The 23825-nt window shown below is 39.0% G+C and overlaps 1 protein-coding gene across 1 annotated transcript in view; it reads right to left on the bottom strand.

The window, feature by feature from the left end:
- Nucleotides 1–23825, bottom strand: part of LOC133049356 (ATP-binding cassette sub-family C member 4-like) — a 335592-nt gene that overhangs the window by 226530 nt on the left and 85237 nt on the right. Inside the window, exons 4-5 of the mRNA XM_061133334.1 lie at nucleotides 20325–20549; nucleotides 7821–7910 (exon numbers count right to left, since the gene is read on the bottom strand). Coding sequence (XP_060989317.1) covers nucleotides 7821–7910; nucleotides 20325–20549 — 315 coding nt within the window. The remainder of the gene's footprint in view (nucleotides 1–7820; nucleotides 7911–20324; nucleotides 20550–23825) is intronic.

Genomic DNA, 23825 nt, shown 5'->3' with positions numbered 1-23825 from the left:
TTTGTCAACAATGCAGATTATCTCAGGGCATCCCTAAACTCTCTCTCTGTCCAAAAATTCAGACGCCTTTTTCCCTGGGGCTCCCTGAAACCCCAGGAAAGTCTACATTATGTACCTACCACTCCCTCCAATAATGACTTGTGTATTTACCTCCCTGATGGGCTTTGACATCTCTAGGGCAGAAACTAAACCTTATTCATCCCTGAAACTGAAGAGGTACCTGACTTCATGTCTGATGAATGAATAACTGAAAAAGAAGTTATTGTTGTTCATCACTTAGTCATTTCTGACTCTTTGTGACCCCATGGACTGCAGCACACCAGGCTTCCCTGTCCTTCACCATCTCCAGGAGCTTGCTCAAACTCATGTCCATTGAGACAGTGATGCCATCCAACCATCTCATCCTCTTTTGTCCCTTTCTCCTCTTGCCCTCAATCTTTCCCAACATCAGGGTCTTTTCCAGTGAGTCAACTCTTCACATCATGTGGCCAAAGGATTAAAGCTTTGGCTTCACCATCGGTCAATCCACTGAATGTTCAGGGTTGATTTCCTTTAGGATTGATTAGTTTGATCTCCTTCCTATCCAAGGGACTCTCAGGAGTTTTCTCCAGCACCACAGTTTGAAAGTATTAATTCTTTGGTACTCAGACTTCATGATATGGTCCAATTCTCATATCCATATAAGACTAGTGAAAAAAAACCATAGCTTTCACTACATGGACCTTTATCAGAAAAGTGATGTCTCTCCTTGTTAATAGGCTATCTAGGTTTGTTATAACATTTTTTTTCCCAAGGAACAAGCGTCTTTTAATTTCATGGCTACAGTTACCATCTACAGCGATTTGGGAGCCCAAGAAAACAAAGTGAGTCACTGTTTCCATTGTTTCCCCATCTATTTGCCATGAACTGATGGGACTGGATGCCATGATCTTACTTTGTTGGATGTTGAGTTTTAAGTCAGCTTTTTAACTCTCCTCTTTCACCTTCATCAAGAGGCTTTTAAGTTCCTCTTCACTTTCAGCCATTAGGGTGGTGTCATTTGCACATCTGAGGTTATTGATGTTTCTCCCAGCAATCTCGATTCCAGCTTGAGCTTCACCCAGCCCAGGACTCCACATGATGTACTCTCTATGAAAGCTGAATAAGCAGGGTGACAATATACAGCCTTGACATATTCCTTTCCTCATTTGGAACCAGTCCGTTATTCTATGCACAGTTCTAACTCTTCCTTCTTGACCTGCATACAGGTTTCTTGGGAGGTAAGTAGGTAGTCTAGTATTCCCATCTCTTAAAGAATTTCCCACATTTTATTGTAATCCACACAGTGAAAGGCATTAGCATAGTTAATGAAGCAGAAGTAGATGTTCTTCTGGAATTCCCTTCCTTTTGCTATGACCCAAGGAATGTTGGCAATTTGATCTATAATTCCTCTGCCTTTTCTAAATCCAGCTTATACATCTGAAATTTCTCTGTTCCTGTACTGTTGGAGCCTAGATTGAAGGATCTTGAGCATTACCTTGCTAGTACATGAAATGAGTGCAATTGTGTGGTACTTGGAACATTCTTTGACATTGCCTTTCTTTGGGATTGGAATGAAAACTGACCTTTTCCAGTCCTGTGGTCGCTGCTTAGTTTTCCAAATTTGCTGGCATTTTGTGTATACTTTAACAACATCATTTTTTAGAATTTAAAATAGCTCAACTGGAATTCCATCATGCCCACTAACTTTGTTAGTAGTGATGCTTCCTAAGGCCCACTTGACTTCGTACTCCAGGATGTTTGGCTCGAGGTAAGTGATCACGCTATCATGTCTATCTGTGTCATTAAAATATTTTCTGTACAGTTCTTCTGTGTATTCTTGCCACCACTTCTTAATATGTTCTGCTTCTGTTAGCTCCATACCATTTCTGTCGAGTATTGTGCCCATCTTTCCGTGAAATGTTCCCTTGGTATTTCTAATTTTCTTGAAGAGATCTCTGTCCAGTTCCTTCATTCAGTGGTGTCTCACTCTTTGTGACCCCATGGACTATAGCACGCCAGGCCTCCCTGTCCATCACCAACTCCTGGAGTTTACTCAAATTCATATCTATTGAGTCGGTGATGCCATCCAACAATCTCATCCTCTGTCATCCCCTTCTCCTCCCACCTTCAATCTCTCCCAGCATCAGTGTCTTTTCCAATGAGTCAGTTCTTCCCGTCAGGTGGCCAAAGTATTGGAGTTTCAGCTTCGGCATCAGTCTTTCCAATGAACATTCAGGACTGATTTCCTTTAGGATTGACTGGCTTGATCTCCTTGCTATTCAAGGGATTCTAAGGAGTTTTCTCCAGCACTACAGTTTCAAAGTGTTAATTCTTTGCACTCAGCTTTCTTGATAGTCCAACTCTCACATCCATACATGACTACTGGAAAAAACATAGCTTTGACTGCAAGGACCTTTGTCAGAAAAGGTCCTTTGATGTCTCTGCTTTTTAATATCCTGTCTGGGTTGGTCATAGCTTTTCTTCCAAGGAGCAAGTGTCTTTTAATTTCATGGCTGCAGTCACCCTCTGCAGTGATTTGGGAGCCCAAGAAAATAAAGCCTGCCACTTTAACACTTTCCATTGTTACCCTGTCTATTTGGCATGAAGTGATGGGAGCAGGTGTCATGATTTTCGTTTTATGAATATTGAGTTTTAAGCAACTTTTTCACTCTCCCCTTTCACTTTCATCAGAGGCTCTTTAGTTCTTCACTTTCTACCATAAGGGTGCTGTCATCTGCATATCTGAGGTTATTAATGTTTCTCCTGGCAACAGGAGATTGATTCCAGCTTGTGCTTCATCCAACCTAGCATTTCACTTGAAATATTCTGAATATAAGTCAAATAAGCAGGGTGACAACATACAGCCTTGACACACTCCCTTCCCAATTTGGAACCAGTCTGTTGTTCCATGTCCAGTTCTAACTTGCTTTTTGACTTGCATATAAATTTCTCAGGAGGCAGGTCAGGCGGTCTGATATTCCCATCTCTTGAAGAATTTTCCACAGTTTGTTGTGATTCACACAGTCAAAGTCTTTGGAATAGTCAATAAGGCAGAAGTAGATGTTTTTCTAGAACTCTCTTGCTGTTTCTATGATCCAATGGATGTTGGCAATTTGGTTCCTCTGCCTTTTCTAAATCCAGGTTGAACTTCTGGAAGTTCACTGTTCACATACTGTTGATGCATGGCTTGGAGAATTTTGAGCATTACTTTACTAGTGTGTGAGATAAGTGTAACTGTGTGGTGGTTTGAACATTCTTTGGCATTGAGTTTCCTTGGGATTGGAATGAAAACTGACCTTTTCCAGTCCTGTGGCCATCAAAATCTTGTGCACACAAGGAGACTGGCACAGAGACTGAGCCAGTACCTGCCTTTGAGTGTTTGAGTGTCTCCTGCAGAGGTATGGGTCAGCAGTGGCCTGCCACAGGTGCAGGGGCTCTGGGTGCACCAGACCTGGTTATGGCATAAGCCATCTTGGAGGAGGTCGCCATTAACCCCACCATAGGGCCACTAAAAGTTACACAGGACTGAGGAAACAAACTCTTGGAGGGCAGGGAAAAAAAACCCTTGTGCGTGTACAAGGACCAAGGAGAAAAGAGCAGTGACCCCACAAGAGACTGACCCAGACTTCCCCGTGAGTGTCCAGGAGCCTCTGGCAGAGGCATGGGTTGGCTCTGGCCTGCTACAGGGTTGGGGACACTGACTGTGGCAGTGCATACACGGGACCTTTTGAAGGAGGTCTCCATTATCTTCATTCAGTTCAGTCACTCATTCATGTCTGACTCTTTGCAACCCCAAGGACTGAAGCACACCAGGCTTCCATGTCCATCAGCAAATCTGAGAGCTTGCTCATATTCCTGTTCATTGAGTCCGTGATGCCATCCAACCATCTCATCCTCTGACGTCCCCTTCTCCTCCCTTCTTCAATCTTTCCCAGCATCACAGTCTTTCCAAATGAGTCAGTTCTTCCCATCAGGTGGCCAGAGAATTGGAGTTTCAGCTTCAGCATCAGTCCTTCCAATAAATATTCAGGACTGATTTCCTTCAGTATTGACTGGTTGGATTTCTTTACAGTCCAAGGGACTCTCAAGAGTCTTTTCCGATACCATAGTTCAAAAGCATCAATTCTTCAGGGCTCAGCTTTCTTGATAGTCCAACTCTCACATCCATACATGACTGCTGGAAAAACAATAGCTTTGACTAGACAGACCTTTGTTGGTAAAGTAATGTCTCTACTTTTTAAAAATCTGTCTAGGTTGGTCATAGCTTTTCTTCCAAGGAGCAAATGTCTTTTAATTTTATGGCTGCAGTCACCATCTGCAGTGATTTTGGAGACCAAGAAAATAAAGTTGGTCACTGTTTCCATTGTTACCCCGTCTATTTGCCGTGAAGTGATGGGACCAGACGCCATGATCTTTGTTTTTGAATGTTGAGTTTTAAGGCAACTTTTTCACTCTCCTCTTTCACTTGCATCAAGAGGCTCTTTAGTTCTTCTTCGCTTTCTGCCATAAAGGTGCTATCATCTGCATATTTGAGGTTATTGATATTTCTCCCAGCAATCTTGATTTCAACTTGTGCTTAATCCAGCCTGTCATTTTGCATGATGTACTCTACACATAAATAAAAGAAGCAGGGTGACAATACACAGCCTTGACGTACTCCTTTTCCAATTGGAACTGATCTGTTGTTCCATGTCCAGTTTGAACTGTTGCTTTTTGACCTGCATACAGATTTCTTAGGAGGCAGGTAAGGTGGTCTGGTATTCCTATCTTCTTAAGAATTTTCCACAGTTTTTTGTTATCCACACAGTCAAAGGCTTTGGCATAGTTAATAAAGCAAAAGTAGATGTTTTCCTGGAACTCTCTTGCTTTTTCTATGACCCAGTGGATATTGGCAACTTGATCTCTGGTTCCTCTGCCTTTTCTAAACTCAGCTTAAACATCTGGAAATTCATGGTTCACGGACTGTTGAAGCTTGGTTTGGAGAATTTTGAGCATTACTTTGCTAACGTGTGAGATGAATGCAATTGTGTGGTAGCTGGAACATTTTTTGGCATTGACTTTCTTTGGGGTTGGAATGAAAACTGACTTTTTTCAGTCCTGTGGCCACTGCTCAGTTTTCCAGATTTGCTGGCATATTGAGTGCAGCACTGTCACAGCATCATCTTTCAGGATTTGAAATAGCTCAACTGGAATTCCATCACCTCCACTAGCTTTGTTTGTAGTGATTCTTCATAAGGTCCACTTGGCTTCACATTCCAGATGTCTGGCTCTAGGTGAGTGATCACACCATCGTGATTATCTGGATCATGAAGATCTTTCTTGTACAGTTCTTCTGTGTATTCCTATCATCTCTTCTTAATATCTTCTGCTTCTGTTAGGTCCATACCATATCTGTCCTTTATCTAACCCATCTTTGCATGAAATGTTCCCTTGGTATCTCTGATTTTCTTGGAGAGATCTGCAGTCTTTCCCAATCTATACTGTTTTCCTCTATTTCTTTGCATTGATCACTGAGGAAGGCTTTCTTATCTCTCCTTGTTATTCTTTGGAACTCTGCATTCAAATGGTTATATCTTTCCTTTTCTCCTTTGCCTTTAGCTTCTCTTCTTTTCTCAGCTATTTGTAAGGCCTCGTCAAACAACCATTCTGCCTTTTTGCATTTATTTTTCTTGCAGATGGTCTTCACTGCACAATGTCAGTGTACAACCATTCTGCATTTTTGCGTTTCTTTTTCTTGCAAATGGTCTTCACTGTACAATGTCACAAACCTCTATCCATAGTTCATCAGGCACTCTGTCTATCAGATCTAATCCTTTGAATCTGTTTGTCACTTCCACTATATAATCATAAGGGATTTGATTTAGGTCATACCTGAATGGTCTAGTGGTTTTCCCTACTTTCTTCCATTTAAGTCTGAATTTGGCAATAAGGAGATCATGATCTGAGCCACAGTCAGCTCCCAGTCTTTTTTTGCTGACTGTATAAAGCTTCTCCATCTTTGGCTGCATAGAATATAATCAATCTGATTTCGGTATTGACAATCTGGTGATGTCCATGTGTGGAGTTTTCTCTTTTGTTTTTGAAAGAGGGTGTTTGCTATGACCAATGTGTTCCTTTGGCAAAACACTGTTAGCCTTTGCTCTGCTTCACTTTGTACTCCAAGGCCAATTTTGCCTGTTACTCCAGGTAGCTCTTGACTTCTTACTTTTGCATTCCAGTCCCCTATAATGAAGAGGACATCTTTTTTGGGTGTTAGTTCAAGAAGGTTTTGTAGCTCTTAATAGAACTGTTCAGCTTCAGCTTCTTCAGCATTACTTGTCAGGGCATACATTTGGATTACTGTGATATTGAATGGTTTGCCTTGGAAATGAATGGAAATCATTCTGTCGGTTTTTTTTTTTTTTTTTTTTTTTTTTTTTTTTTTTCATTCTGTCGTTTTTGAGATTGCATCCTAGTACTGCATTCAGTTCAGTTCAGTCTTTCAGTCATGTCCAACTCTTTGCAACCCCATGCGCTGCAGCACACCAGGCCTCCCAGTCCATCATCAATTCCTGGAGTTTCTCACACTCATGTCCACTGAGTCAGTGATGCCATCCAACCATCTCATCCTCTGTTGTCCCCTTCTTCTCCCACCTTCAATCTTTCCCAGCATCACAGTCTTTTCAAATGAGTCAGTTTTTCCCATCAGGTGGCCAAAGTATTAGAATTTCAGCATCAGTCCTTCCAATGAACACCCAGGGCTGATTTCCTTTAGGATGGATTAGTTGGATCTCCTTGTGGTCCAAGGGACTCTCAAGTGTCTTCTCAATCACCACAGTTCAAAAGCATCAATTTTTTGGCACTCAGCTTTCTTTATTGTCCAACTCTCACATCCATACATGACTACTGGAAAAACCATAGCCTTGACTAGATGGACCTTTGTTGGCAAAGTAATGCCTCTCCTTTTTAATATGCTGTTTAGTTTGGTCATAAGTTTTCTTTCAAGGAGCAAGCATCTTTTAGTTTCATGGCTGCAGTCACCATCTGCAGTGATTTTGGAGCCCAAAAATATATGCAGAGTATGTCATGAGAAATGCTGGACTGGATGAAGCACAAGATTGAATCAAGATTGCCGGGAGAAATATCAATAATCTCAGATATGCAGATGATACCACAATTAAGGAGAAAGTGAAGAAGAACTAAAGAGCGTCTTGATGAAAGTGAAAGAAGATAGTGAAAAAGTTGGCCTAAAACTCAACATTCAGAAAACTAAGATCTTGGCATCTGGTCCCATCACTTCATGGCAAATTGATGCGGAAACAGTGGAAACATAGTGATAAGGTAAGTGTGAGAGGAAAAAAAAAAGAGGGTGGGGTTGACAACTGACAGGAAGTTGAGTCCAGCTGGAGACCACCTACTTGGCATATTCCTCACAGGCTTCCTGTGCAGCAGCACTGAATAGGGCACAGGGGAAATAACAATCCCTGCCCACCAGGCCTTCATAATCTAGAGGAGGAGGAAGACAGTTCAGCAAAACTGACAGCATGTGCCAAGAAGGGCTACACCAGGAGGACCTTTAGGGACACTAACAAAGCTGGGAAGGAACACTACTGCCTATCTAGTATTAGAAAAACAAAGTTTGAATCCACAGGACAATACATATTTTTACATGTAATTTGCACACAGAATAGATGAGAGCTGGATAACGACAACCCTTATCTTAGGTTCTCAACAAACACTGGCTGACGCCAAACCCTAGCACTTGGCTCCCAAAAAGCTGAACCCAGTGAGAAATGAAAGAGGATCCCTTGGGCACTTACCCTGTCAAACCTGTTCACATCGTTGGACAGCAGGTTGATTATCCGGCCTGTTGTGGTCTTCCCTATGGCCGAGTTACTCAGGCGAAGGGTCTGAAATAAGAGAGGGACACAGAGAATTGGGTTCCTGTGTTGATACAAATTCCTACATCAAAACATGTATATTTTCAAGGGTGAAACAGATCACTAGCCCAGGTTGGATTCATGAGACAAGTGCTCGGGGCTGGTGCACTGGGAAGACCCAGAGGGATGGGGTGGGGAGGGAGGTGGGAGGGGGGATTGGGATAGGGAATACATGTAAATCCATGGCTGATTCATGTCAATGTATGGCAAAAACCACTACAATATTGTGAAGTAATTAGCCTCCAACTAATAAAAATAAATGGAAAAAAAATTTTTTTTTTAAATAGCAAAATGGATAACACTTTCTTGGGGTCATGCATGGTATCAGGATGAGCAGGATAACCCTTGACAGCAGGGCTCTAGGGACCCATGTTCATCCTTTATCTCCTCAATGTGGCAGAAGCCCCGCCCACAAGGACAGCAAAGGGAGGAGTAGGAGGTAGAAACAAAATCCCTCACCTGTTTCTCAATGAACTTGGGTCTACCCAGAATGTAAGGATGTTGGTTTAGACTTAGGAGCAAAATAAAGTAAATTTGAGCCTAACTAGATGAGAGTGGAGAAACTGCCTTAAAGCAAGAAATTAGAGGACTTGGACTATAAATTAGGGAACTTGGAATCAATCATTAACACCACATGTGAAATCATTTAAGAACTTTGATCTTAGTTTCCTCATTCCAATATGAGCAGAGGACTTCCCTGGTGGTTCAGTGGTTAAGCATCTGCCTGCCAATGCAGGGGACACAGCTTTGATCCCTCTACTGGGAAGATTCCACATGCTGCAGGGCAATTAAGCCTGTGCACCACAATTCCTGGGCCCGAGCACCCTGCAGCCTGTGTTCTGCAATAAGAGAAGCCATCTCCACAATAACAGAAACCATCTGCACATTGCAGTTAGAGAGCACCCCCTCAACAAGAGAAACAACAAAAGAAATCCATACAAAGCAACAAAGGCCCAGCACAGACAAAAATAAATACTTATTAAATTATTTTTTAATGTTTTTAAATAATATACAATAAAATGAGCAGAGAATAAAGCTCAAAATAATATTCTGGTGAGGAATCTATGGCCTTTAATGCCTGACTTTACAAAAAACAGCCTGTTTTACATGATCCCTTTATTTGGTAAAAAGTTCCAATATATGCCCTAGAGATCAGGAATCTGAAGTGACCACTGTGAGATGTTTCAGTGGACCACTAACTGGAGCCATGGATCCAAACAAAATGTCAGAATTCACAAAAACTTTTCATTTAGTTCTCAAGTTAAAGAGAAAAATCAGTAATCAAGTAGAAAATATAAAATTATGTAGCCATGATGGAAGAGGGTATGGCGGTTTCTCAAAAAATTAAACATAAGATTAGTATATAGCACAACAGTTCCACTACTGGGAATGTACTCAAAAGAACTGAAAGCACAACCTTGAACAGCTACTTGTATACCTATGTTCATAACAGCACTATTCACAATAGATATAAGATGGAAACAGCCCAAATGTTTATTAACAGATGAATGAATACACAAAATATTGTACATACCTATCATGAAATATCATTCAGTCTTAAAAAGGAATTAAATTCTGACACCTGATACAACATGGATAAATCTTGAAAACATTATGCTAGGTGACATTATCCGGACCTTATATGCTTTCACTTATATGAGGCACCTGGAGTAGTGAAATTCATAAAGAGAAGTAGAATGGTGATGATGGTGAAGGGACGGGAGTAGAAACTTAGTGCTGAATGGGTACAGATTTGGGAAGATGAAAAAGTTCTGGAGATGCATAATGGTGATAACTCCACAACAATGTGAATGTACCTGATGTCACTAAATGGTGCACTTAAAAAGAGTTAAAACTGTACATTTTGTTGTGTATATTTTGTTGCAATTTTTTTAAAAATCAATGATCAAAAGCCAAAAGGTATTTTACCACAGTTGTGGAAAGGTAATTAAAAGACAAGTCATTTTCTATATATCATACATCCCACAAGATCATTCAACAATACAAACTATGACTATAAGCTTAGCAGCCATTCCGTCTCTAACACTCAATCTAATTTCTTTCCAGGACTCAGGATGAGCAAGTAGGGCCTCAGCATAAACCAGGAACATTCAGATGGGCCTTTTAGAGCTGCTCTGCAACACCAGCTTTTGCCCTAAAGAGTCAGCTTACCTGTAACCTACAAAAAATAAACATTTCTTCACCTCAGCAGGATTCTAGATGCATGAAAGTGCATGAGGAAACTGTCTCTCCCATGTTTCTGGAGGGGCTTCCCTGGTAGCTAAGCTGGTAAAGAATCCACCTGCAATGCAGGAGACCCCGCTTCAATTCCTGGGTCAAGAAGATGTCCTGGAGAAGGGATAGGCTACCCACTGCAGTATTCTTGGGCTTCCCTGGTGGTTCAGCTGGTAAAGAATCCACCTGCAATGTGGGGAGACCTGGGTTCAACCCCTGGGTTGGGAAGATCCCCTGGAGGAGGGAACAGCTACCCACTCCAGTATTCTGGCCTAGGGAATTCCATGGACTGTATAGTCCATGGGGTAGCAAAGAGTTAGACACGACTGAATGATATTTCTGGAAATCCCTGCTACCTCTATGGTTTTACCTCAGCAATTTCTGACTTTGTAAAAAGACAATTCTTTTAAATACAAAGAATCTAAATTGGAAAGAAAGAAGTCAAACTGTCACTATTTGTAGAAGACATGATACTATACATAGGAAATCCTAAAGACACTACCAGAAAACTATTAGAGTTCATCAATGAATTCGGTAAAGTTTCAGGATATAAAATTAATATACAAAAATGTGCTGCATTTCTATACATTATTAACAAAGTATCAGAAAGGGAAATTAAGGAAACAATCCCGTTTACCACTGCATCAAAAAGACTAAAATGCCTAGGAATAAACCTACCTAAGGAGGTAAAAGATCTGTACCCCTGAAACTATAAGACACTGATGAAAGAAATTGAAGATGACAAAACAGATGGAAAGATATACTATGTTCTTGTATTGGAAAGATTAATATTGTCAAAATGACTGTACTACTCAAGACAATCTACAGATTCAATGCAACGCCTATCAATTACCAATGGCATTTTTCACAGAACTGGAACAAAAAAGTATAAAATTTGTATGGAAAAACAAATGACACAAACAGTCAAATAGTCAAAAAAAAATTGAAGAACAACAAAGCTGGAGGAATCACACTCCTTGACTTCGACCATAGTACAAAGCTACAGTAATAAAAATGATAGTATGAAAGTGAAGTGAAAGTCACTCAGCCATGTCCAACTCTTTGTGGCCCCATTGACTATACAGCCCATGGACTTCTTCAGGCCAGAATACTAGAGTGGGTGGCCTTTCTCTTCTCCAGGGGATCTTCCCAACCCAGGGATCAAACCCAGGTCTCCCGCATTGCAGGCAGATTCTTTACCAGCTGAGCCACAAGGGAAACCCAAGGGAAGAGAGTATGATACTGGCACAAAAACAGACACATAGATCAATGGAGCAGTATAGAGAGCCCAGAAATAAACTCATACACTTAGGGTCAACTAATTTAAGACAAAGGAGGCAAAAATACACAATGGAGAAAGCACAGTCTCTTCAATAAATGGTGCTGAAAAAATGCACAGTTCAGTTTAGTCACTCACTCATGTCCAATTCTTAGTGACCCCATGGTCTGCAGCACACCAGATTTCCCAGTCGATCACCAACTCCCAGAGATTGGTTAAACTCATGTTCATCAAGTCAGTGATGTCATCCAACCATCTCGTCCTCTGTTGTCTCTTTCTCTTCCTGCCTTCAGTTTTCTCCAGCATCAGGGTCTTTTCCAATGAATCAGTTCTTCACATCAGGTGGCCAAAGTGTTGGAGCTTCAACTTCAGCATCAGTCCTCCCAGTGAATATTCAGGACTGATTTTCTTTAGGATTGACTGGTTTGATCTCCTTGCTGTCCAAGAAAATCTCAAGCGTCTTCTCTAACACAATAGTTCAAAAGCATCAATACTTATCACTTGGCTTCCTTTATGGTTCAACTCTCACATCTGTACATGACTGCTGGAAAAACCATAGTTGACTAGATGGATCTTTGTCAGTAAAGTACTGTCTCTGCTTTTTAATCTGCTGTCTAGATTGGTCATCGCTTTTCCTCCAAGAAGCAGGCATCTTTTAATTTCATGGCTGCAGTCACCATCTGCAGTAATTTTGGAGCCCAAGAAAATGAAGTCTGTCACTGTTTCCATTGTTTTCCCATCTATTTGCCATGAAATAATGGAACTGAATGCCATGATCTTCATATTTTTTTTTTGAAAGTTTTATGCCAGCTTTTACACTCTCTTCTTTCACTTTCATCAAGAGGCTCTTTAGTTTCTCTTTGCTTTCTGCCATAAGGGTGGTACGATCTGCATATCTGAGGCTATTGATACTTCTCCCTGCAATCTTGGTTACAGCTTGTGCTTCATTCAGCCCAACATTTCACATGATGTACGCTGCATATGAGTTAAATTAGAAGGGTGACAATATACAGCCTTGATGTACTCCTTCCCCAATTTGGAACCAGTCCATTGTTCCATGTCTGGTTCTAACTATTGCTTCTTGACCTGCATACGGGAGGCAGGTAAGGTGGTCTGGTATTCCCATCTCTTGAAGAATTTTCCAGAGTTCGTTGTGACCCACAAAGCAAAAGGCTTGAGTGTAGTCAGTGAAGAAGAAGTAAATTCTTTTCTGGATTCTCTTGCTTTTTCTATGATCCAACGGATGTTGGCAATTTGATCTCTGGTTCCTCTGCCTTTTCTAAATCTGGCTTGTATATCTGGAAGTTCTCAGTTCGCATACTGCTGAAGCCTAGCTTGGAGAATTTTGAACATTACTTTGATTGCATGTGCAATTATGCAGTAGTTGGAACAATCTTTGGCATTGCCCTCCTTTGGGATTGGAATGAAAACTGACCTTTTCCAGTCCTGTGTCCACTGCTCAGTTTTCCAAATTTGCTGGCATATTAAATGTAGCATTTTCACAGCATCATCTTTTAGGATTTGAAATAGCTCAACTGGAATTCCATTGCCTACACTAGTTTTGTTCATAGTGATGCTTCTTAAGGCCCACTTGACTTCACACTCCAGGATGTCTGGCTCTACGTGAGTGATCACACCATCATGATTATCTGGGTCGTGAAGATTTTTTTGTACAGTTCTTCTGTGTATTCTTGCCACCTCTTCTTAATATCTTCTGCTTCTGTTAGGTCCATACCATTTCTGTCCTTTATTGTGCCCATCTTTGCAAAAAAAATATGCCCTTGGTATCTCTAATTTTCTTGAAGAGATCTCTGTCTTTCCCATTCTATTGTTTCCCTCTATTTCTTTGCATTGATAACTGAGGAAGGCTTTCTTATCTCTCCTTGCTATTCTTTGGAACTCTGCATTCAAACGGGTATATCTTTCCTTTCCTCCTTTAACTTTCACTTCTCTTCTTTTCTCAGCTATTTGAAAGGTCTCCTCAGACAATCATTTTGCCTTTTTGCATTTCTTCTTCTTGGGGATGGTTTTGATCACTGCCTCCTGTACAATGTTACGATCCTCCATCCATAGTTCTTCAGGCACTGTATCTATCAGACCTAATGCCTTCAATCTATTTGCCACATCTACTGCATAATCACAAGGGATTTGATTTAGGTCATACCTGAATGGTACAGTGGTTTTCCCTACTTTATTCAATTTAAGTCTGAATTTGGCAATAAGGAGTTCATGAACTCAGACACAGTCAGCTCCCAGTCTTGTTTATGCTGACTGTATAGAGCTTCTCCACTTCAGTTGCAAAGAATATAATCAATCTCATTTTGGTATTGACCATAGGGTGATGTCCTTGTGTAGAGTTGTCTATTGTGTTGTTAGAAGAGGGTGTTTGCTATAACGACTGCATTCTCTTGGCAAAACGCTGTTAGCCTTTGCCCTGCTTCATTTTGTAATCCAAGGCCAAATTTGCCTGTTATTACAGGTATATCTTGACTTCCTACTTTTGCATTACTGTCCCCTATAATGAAGAAGATATCTTTTTGGCTGTTAGTTCTGGAAGTTCTTGTAGGTCTTCATAGAACCGTTCAACTTTAGCTTCTTTGGCATTACTGGTAGGGGCATAGACTTAGATTACTGTGATATTGAATGGTTTGCTTTGGAAACGAACAGAAATCATTCTGTCATTTTGAGACTGGACCCAAGTACTGCATTTCAGACTCTTTTGTTGACTATGAGGGCTACTCCATTTTTTCTAAGGGATTCATGTCCACAGTAGTAGATACAATGGTCATCTGAATTAAATTCACACATTCCAGCTCATTTTATTTCACTGATTGCTAAAATGTTGATGTTTACTTTTGCCATAACCTATTTGACTACTTCCAATTTACCATGACTCATAGATGGAACATTTCAGATTCCTATGCAACATTGTTCTTTACAGCATCAGAATTTACTTCCATCACCAGTCACATCCACAACTAGGTGTCACTTTCATTTTGGCTCAGACTCTTCATTCCTTTTGGAGCTATTTCTCCATTCTTCTCCAGTAGCATATTGGGCACCTACCAACCTAGGGAGTTCATCTTTCAGTGTCCTATCTTTTTGCCTTTTCATACTCTTCATGGAGTCCTCAAGGCAAGAATGCTGAAGTGTTTTTTCCATGTCCTTCTACAGTGGACCGCATTTTGTCAGAATTCTCCACCATGACCCATCCATTTTGGGTGGCCCTACATGGCATGGCTCATAGTTTCACTCAGTTAGACAAGGCTGTGATTCAAGTGATCAGTTTGGTTATTTTTAAATGTAGCTTGCTCCTTGGAAGAAAAGCTATGACAAACCTAGACAACATATTAAAAATCAGACACATTACTTTACAAACAAAGGTCTGGGAAAACTGAACAGCTATATTTAAAGGGATGAAATTAAAGCATTCTCTAATACCATATACAAAAATATACTTAAAATGTATTAAAGACCTAAATGTAAGACCAGATACCATACAACTCCTAGAGGAAAACATAAGCAGAACACTCTTTGACATAAGCCAAAGCAGTGTGCTTTGGGGTTCTCTCTCTTACAGTAAAAGAAATGAAAGCAAAAATAAACAGAACAGAACTAAACTTAAAAACTTGTGCACGGAGAAGGAAATCATCAACAAAATGAAAAGAAAAGATACCGAATGGTAGGAAATATTGGTAAATGACATGACCTATATGGGATTAATATCCAATGTATATAAGCAATTTATATAATACAACATCATAAAAACAAACAACCCTATTAAAAATAGACAGAAAGAAATAAATAGACATTTTTCCAATGAGGAAATGTGAATCAAAACCACAATGAGATATCACCTCACACCTGTCAGAATGACTTGCATCAAAAAGAACATGAATAACAAATGCTGGTAAGGATATGGAGGAGAGGTAACACTGACACACTATTGGTGGAAATGTATGTTGGACAGCCACTGTGAAGAACTGCATGAAGGTTTGTCAAAGAACTAAAAATAAAACTACCATATGACCCAGCAATTCAACTTCCTGTGATATATCCAAAAAAACAAAAACACTACTTCAAAAAAGATACAAAAAAAAAAAAAAGACACATGTACCACAGTGTTCATATAAGCATTATTTACCATTGTCAGGATATGCAAGCAACCTAAGTATCCATCCACAGACAATTTTTTTTGGGGGGAGGGGGGAGCAAAATCACTACAGATGGCAACTGCAGCCATGAAACTAAAAGACACATGATCCTTGGAAGAAAAGCTATGACCGAGCTAAACAGCATATTAAAAAGCAAAGACATCACTTTGCCAACAAAGGTCCATCTAGTCAAGGCTATGGTTTTTCCAGTAGTCATGTATGGATGTGAGAGTTGGACTATAAAGAAAGCTGAGCACCGACGAATTGATGCTTTTGAACTGTGGTGTTGGAGAAGACTCTTGAGAGTCCCTTGGACTGCACGGAGATCAAACCAGTCAATCCCATAAGAAATCAATCCTAAATATTCATTAGAAGGACTAATGTTGAAGCTGAAATTCCAATACTTTGACCACCTGATGCCAAGAACTGACTCGTTGGAAAAAACCCTGATGCTGGGAAAGATGGAAGGCGGGAGGAGAAGGGGATGACAGAGGATGAGATGGTTGTATGGCAACACCAACTCAATGGACATGAGTTTAAGCAAGCTCCAGAAGTTGGTGACGGACAGGGAAGCCTGGCGTGCTGCCATCCATGGTGTCGCAAAGAGTCAGACACAAATGAGTGACTGAACTGAATGGAACTAATGCTAAATGAAACAGGTCAGAGAGAGAGAAATAAATACTGTATGATATTGCTTATAAGTGGAGCCTAAAAATACAACAAACTAGTGAGTAAAACAAAAGAGAAATAGACTCACAGATACAGAGGACAAACGTGGTTACCAGTGAAGTGGGGGAGCCATATAGTGATGGGGGAGTGGGAGATACAAACTATTGGATGTATGGTAGCCTACAATGATATATAATACAACACAGGGAATACAGCCAATATCTTATAATAACTGTAAATGGAGTGTAATTTATAAATATTATATAAAATTTTCTAAAAATGAAAAAAGAAACAATTCCTTAAGGCTAATCCAGTAGGCAAATTAATGCCTTTAGCAGATGTTTACTTTCATGTAACCAACGTGCCCCCCTGGAGAAGGGCATGACAACCCACTCCAGTATTCTTGCCCAGAGAATTCCATAGATAGAGAAGCCTGGCAGGTTGCAGTCCATGGAATCGCAAAGAGTTGGACATGACTGATCAACTAAGACTGTCACTTTGACTTTCAAGCAGCATGCCAGGAAGTGTTCAATTTCTCAAAGGCAACATTCCAAAGAACTAGTGGGAAGAGAAAGAAAATCAGGTGGACAATGACTTATGTGGATCAAAGAGTATGACAAAACCCACTGAAATGTTGTGAAGTAATTAGCCTCCAACTAATAAAAAAAAAAAAGAGTAAACTTTGAAACATCACCTCACAACTAATATAAGAGTTTCATAGTGTACTTCTGGTGAAATTTCCAATTTATTTATTTATTTATGGGAGTTAAACATGATCTGCAAAGACAAACTTCTAGATAATTTGTAGGGAAACCTGAGTATTCATCTTCTAAATGGTAGAAGGTGCAACAGAATAACAAACCTGATGATGGAGGACAAGGAAGACGAATGACTGGAGTATATGGGCATTGTTGCATTTCCACATCACTTAGGAACAAATCAGCTTACGTTCTACAGTCTATGACTGACAGTGACATACCAGGCCTCAGTTTCACACTTGTTGTTCTTCAATTGCTCAGTCATGTCTGACTCTTTGCAACCCCATAGACTGCAGCACATCAGGCTGTCCTGCTCATCAACAATTCCCGGAGCTAGTTCATACTCATGTCTATGGAGTTGGTGATCCAACCATCTCATCCGCTGTCATCCCCTTCTCCTCCTGCCCTCAATCTTTACCAGCAACAGGGTCTTTTCCAATAAGTCAGCTCTTCGCATCAGGTAGCCAAAGTGTTGGAGTTTCAGCTTTAGCATCAGTCCTTCCAATGAATATTCAGGATTGATTTCCTTTAGAATTGACTGGTTTGATCTCCTTGCAGTCCAAGGGACTCTCAAGAGTCTTCTCCAACATCACAGTTCAAAAGCATCAATTCTTTGATGCTCAGCTTTCTTTATGTTCCAACTCTCATATGCCTACATGACTACTGGGAGAAAAAAAAACCATAGCTTTGACTAGACAGACCTTTGTTGGTAAAGTAATGTCTTTGCTTTTCAATATGCTGTCTAGGTTGGTCATAGCTTTTTTTTCCAAGGAGTAAGTGTCTTTTAATTTCAAGGATGTAATCACCGTCTGTGGTGATTTTGGAGCCCCCCAAAAACATAAAGTCTGAAACTGTTTTCATTGTTTCCCCATCTATTTGCCATGAAGTGATGGGACTGGATGCCATGATCTTTGTTTTTTGAATGCTGAGTTTTAGGCCAGCTTTTTAACTCTCGTCTTTCATCATGAGGCTCTTTAGTTTCTCTGCTTTCTGCCATAAGAGTGGTTTAATCTACATATTTGAGGTTATTGATATTTCTCCCAGCAGTCTTGATTTCAGGTTGTGCTTCATTCAGCCTGGCATTTTGCATGACGTGCTCTGAATAGAAGTTGAATAACAAGGGTGACAATATACAGCCTTGATGTACTCCTTTCCCAATTTGGAATCAGCCCATTGCTCCATGTTCAGTTCTAACTGTGGCTTCTTGATCTGCATACAGGTTTCTCAGGAGGCAGGTATGGTGTTCTGGTATTCTCATCACTTTAAGAATCTTCCAGAGTTTGTTGTGATCCACAAAGTAAAAAGTTTTTGTGTAGTCAATGAGGCAGAAGTAGATGTTTTCTGGAATTCTCTTGTGTTTTCAATGATCCAACAGATGTTGGCAATTTGATCTCTGGTTCCTCTGCCTTTTCTAAATCTAGCTTGAAAATCTGGAAGTTTTTGGTTCATGTACTGTTGAAGCCTAGGTTGGAGAGTTTTAAGCATTACTTTGCTAGCATGTGAAATGAGTGCAATTGTGCAGTAGTTTGAACATTATTTGGCATTGCCTTTCTTTGGGATTGGTATGAAAACTGACTTTTCCAGTGCTGTGGCCGCTGCTGAGTTTTCCAAATTTGCTGGCATACAGAGTGTAGCACCTTAACAGCATCATCTTTTAAGATTTGAAACAGCTCAGCTGAAAAAAAGTGGTCCACTGGAGAAGGTAATGCAAACCATTTCAGCATTCTTGCCTTGAGAATCCCATGAACAATATGAAAAGGCAAAAAGATTTGACACTAAAAGATGAACTCCCCAGGTCACTAGATACCCAACATACTACTGGAGAAGAGTGAAGAAATAGCTCCAGAAGGAATGAAGAGGCTGAGCCAAAGTGAAAACAATGCCCCATTGTGGATATATCTGGTGGTGAAAGGAAAGTCCAGTGCTGTAAAAAACAATATTGTATAGGAACCTGGAATGTTAGGTCCATGAATCAGGTTCACATAGCCCAAAGATTAACAAGACTCTGCTCAGAAAAGGATGAGGAAATATATCTTCAATTTGCTGAGAAAAATATTCCTAAAAAATAGAAGTTCTAGATAAGTAGCAACCAAGTAAAAGAAGTGCTTGTTTTCATTTAAATTGCTTGGCTTTATCTTTCAATAAGGATTTTGTTTATTTTTAATGAAATATGTATACACACACACACACACATATATATATATATTAATGTGCACAACAAGATGTTTGACATAAATGTACACTGGGAAATGATTACTGTATTTAAAACAGTTAACATATCCATTGCCTCATGTAGTTATCTTTTTGTGTGTACAGTGAAAACACTTATAATCTACTCTCTCAGAAAATTTCAAGTATACAACATGGTTAAATAAGGATTTTTTAAAAGTGAAACAGCCCAGGACAGAGAGATATCTAAGATCTCGTTTTTCAAGAGCTCTCCAGCACATGACACTGGTGTATCTGTGGCAGTTCATTTGTAAAGACATCTGAAATACTTAACTCCTTTTATACTAGGTAAGACTAGAGTAAAATATAGAATAATTTTATAGCATTTCTCAATACAAAAACACTAGAAACATCAAACCAGATTTTATTAAAGCTGCTATAATGCATACTAAAAAAAGCAAATATTGTATTAAGAAAATAACTTCAATGAATAGCAACATAAATATCCTCTAAAATTGCTAAAAACAAATTAAAATGTCACATTTTCTTCCATTCAACCATTTTCTTTAATGTTATCAAAAACAATCATACCTACAGAATATCATGAGTGAATCTAATTTGGCACAGATTTCACTTATATTTTTATTTAGTAAGCACAATTATATTAAAAATGACTAGATACATCATTTAAAATATAATCATTTATTTTATTAAACACATATTTTTCTCCCAAATTTAATGTTATAGATCCAATCACTGAAGTCACTTTTAAACACAACTTTGATGTAAATGAAGGTTTAAATGAAAAACAACAAAATTTCCATGAATATCACAATAAGATTTAGGCAAGAAAACATTGAAAATCAGTTTGATAATTTTGATACCTATTTTTTAATTAGATTTCAATATAAGTTTAGCGGGTATTATGCACCAGCCTATGCATAAAGTTATCAAAGGCAGCCCTGGTCTGATCTCCAAACAAAACTTTTCATATATATTGACTATCTCTGGTAAGGAGTAAATGACACCAGTTACAAAATTTTTAATCTACAGAGAACTTTCCCAAAATGCTCCTGATTCTTCAGAGGAGGTACAAACTTTTGTACCAAATGACACTTACCTTGCGGTAAATCATATGGCACATGGCTACTCTTAATCTCATTCCTATACGCTGAGCGTAATATAAGAAAAAGTGTTGCAGAATTGCCCAAATGACAAGGCAGACATTCAGTACAGCAGTGTAGCCATAGGCTTTGAACAAAGTCCCAGAATCAGAGGGGTCATAGTTTTGAAAGTAAGTAAGTAAGCCCTCAAAATATCTTGGTAATAGTACTCTGAAGATTTCCTAAAAGGAAAGGAAAAGAAATCTTAATTAGAAATACAAGCCATACCAGTTTTTCTTATCACAAGTTTCACTTTTTTTTTTTAATTTAATTTTTGCTGTGGTTCAGTTGCTAAGTCATGTCCATTTCTTTGTGACCCCATGGACTCCAGCATGCAAGGCTTCCTTGTCCTTCACTGTCTCTCGGAGTTTGCTCAAACTCATGTCCATTGAGTCAGTGATGCCATTTAACTATCTCATCCTCTGTCACCCCCTTCTCCTTGTGCCCTCAATCTTTCCTAGCATTAAGGTCTTTTCCACTGAGTTGACTCTTTGCATCAGGTGGCCAAAGGATTGGAGCTTCAGTTTCAGCATCAGTCCTTCCAATAAATATTCAGGATTGATTTCCTTTAGGATTGACTGCTTTGATCTCCTTGAAGTCAAAGGGACTCTTTAGAGTCTTCCCCAGCACCACAGTTAGAAAGCATTAATTCTTCAGTGCTCAACCTTCTTTATGGTCCAACTCTCACATCTGTACATGACTACTGGAAAAACCAAAGCTTTGACTATGTGGACTTTTACTGGCACAGTAAAGTATAGTTGATTTCCAATGCTATGCTAGTTTCAGGTGTATAGCAAAGTGATTCAGTTATACATACACATATATCTATTCTTTTTGAGATTCTTCTCCCATATAACTTATCACAGATGACTGAGTAGAGTTCCCTGTGTTACACAGTGCTGTCTGCTCACTGTCTGATGCTTTGCAACCTTATGGACTGTAGCCTGCCAGGCTCCTCTGTCCATGGGATTCTCCAGGCAAGAATACTAGAATGGGTTGACATTTCCCCCTCTAGGGGATCTTCCTAGAGGGATCAAAACCTGACCCAGGGATCAAAACCACATCTCCTGCATTAACAAGTGGATACTTCACCACTGAACCACGTGGGAAGCCCCATGCTATACAGTAGGTCCTTGTTAATTATTAATATCAATTTCATATATAGTAGTGTGTATATGTTCACCTCAAAGTCCTAATTTATTCCTCCCCCTGCCTTTCCCCTTTGAAAACCATAAGTTTGTTTTTGAAGTCTGTTTGGAACAACGTTCATTTGTATCATTTTTTTTTAGATTCCACATATAACTGATACCATATGATATTTGTCCTTCTCTATCTGACTTACTTCACTCATTATTATAATCTCTAAGCCCATCCATGTGATTACAAATGGTATTATTTCATTCTTTTTTGTGACTGAGTAATATTTCATTGTATATACATACCACATCTTCTTTATCCATTTCTCTGTCAATAGAGTTTTATATTGCTTCTAGACTATTGTAAATAGTGATCCAATGAACATTGAGGTGCATGTGTCTTTTCAAATTATGGTTTCCTCCAGATACATGCCCAGTAGAGGTATTGCTGCATCATGTGGTATTCTATTTTTTAGTTGTTGTTTTTTTTTTTTTTTCTTTTTTGAGGAACCTCTATTCTCACCAACAGTGTAGGAGGTTTACTTTCTCTCCACATCTTCTCCAGCATTTATTATTTTCAGACTTTTTGATGATAGTTATTCTGACTGGTGTCAGGTTACAACTCATAGTAGTTTGATTGGCATTTGTCTAATAATTAACAATGTTAAGCATCTTTTCATGTGCTTTTTGGCCATCTGTATGTTTCCTTTTGAGAAATGTCTATTTAGACCTCCTGCCAATTTTTTTTTATTATTTTGTTGTATATATATGGAGCTGCATGAGCTGTTATATATTTTGGAGATTAATCCCTTGTCAATCACTTCATTTACAAATATTTCATTCCATTCTGTGGGTTGTCTTTTCATAAAAGGAGAAATCAACATTGGCCAAAAAATAGTGGGGGACTTTAGCACTCCACTTACATCAATGGACAGATCATACAGACAGAACAATCAATAAGGAAACAGAGACCTTAAATGACATATTAGACCATATGGACATAACTGATATTTATATGACATTCTATATGAAAGCAGCAGAATACACATTCTCCTCAAGTGCACATGGAACATTCTCCAGGATAACTAACATGCTGGGCCACAAAAAGCAACCCTCAGTAAATTTAAGAACACTGAAGTCATGTCAAACATCTTATCCATCCACAACATTATGGATTACAAATCAACTACAAGGGGAAAGCTGTAAAAAAAAAAAAAAAAAGAGAGAGAGAGAGAGAGAGAGAGATGAAAGCTAAATAATATCTTACTGAGCAATCAATGCATCACTGAAGAAATCAAAGAGGAAACCAATAAATGCCTAGAGACAAATGAAAACACAATGATCCTAAACCTATGGGATACAGCAAAAGGAGTTCTAAGAGGGAAGTTTGTACTAATACAATCTTATCTCAGGAAACAATAAAAATCTCAAATAGACAACCTAACCTTACACCTCAAGCAACTAGAGAAAGAAGTACAAACAAAATTCAAAGATAGGAGAGAGAAAAAATGATAAATATCAGAGCAGACGTGGATTAAATAGAGATAAAAAAAACAATAGAAAAGATCAATGAAACTAAAAGCTGGTTCATCAAAAATATAAGCAAAATTGATAAGCCTTTAACCAGATTTATCAAGGAAAAAAAGGAAGAGGGCTCAAATCAACAAAGTTAGAAATGAAAAAGGAGAAGTTACAATGGACACTAAAGAAATACAAAGAAATATGAGAGATTACTACAAGCAAATATATGCCAAGAAAGTGGACAACCTGGAAGAAATGGACAAGTGTTTAGAAAAGTAAAACTTTCCAAGATTGAAGTTTGAACGAGGAAGAAATAGAAAATATGAACAGACTAATCATAAATACTGAAATTGAAACTGTGAGTAAAAACCTCCCAAAAAACAAAAGTCCAGGATCTGATGGCTTCAAAGACAAAGATACCATAAAAAAAGAAAATTACAAGCTAATCTCACTGATGAACATAGAAACAAAAATCCTCAACAAAATACTAGCAAATCAAATCCAACAACACATTAAAAAGATTACACATCATGATCAAATGTGATTTATTTCAGGGAGGCAAGAACACTTCAGTATATGCAAATCCATCAATGTGAAATATTATATTAACAAATTGAAGAATAAAAGCCATATGACCATCTCAACAGATGCAGAAAAAGCTTTCAACAAAATTCAACACCCATTTATGATAAATTATTTGCAGAAAGTGGGCATAGAGGGAACTTACCTAAAGAAAATAAAGGCCATATGACACAAACTCACAGCTAACATACTCAGTGGTAAATAGTTGAAAGTATTTCC

This window comes from Dama dama, chromosome 30 (genome assembly GCF_033118175.1).
Source record: "Dama dama isolate Ldn47 chromosome 30, ASM3311817v1, whole genome shotgun sequence".
NCBI lineage: Eukaryota > Metazoa > Chordata > Mammalia > Artiodactyla > Cervidae > Dama > Dama dama.
The sequence above is the reverse complement of the archived record's forward strand: the minus strand, read 5'-3'. Positions and strand labels throughout refer to the sequence as shown.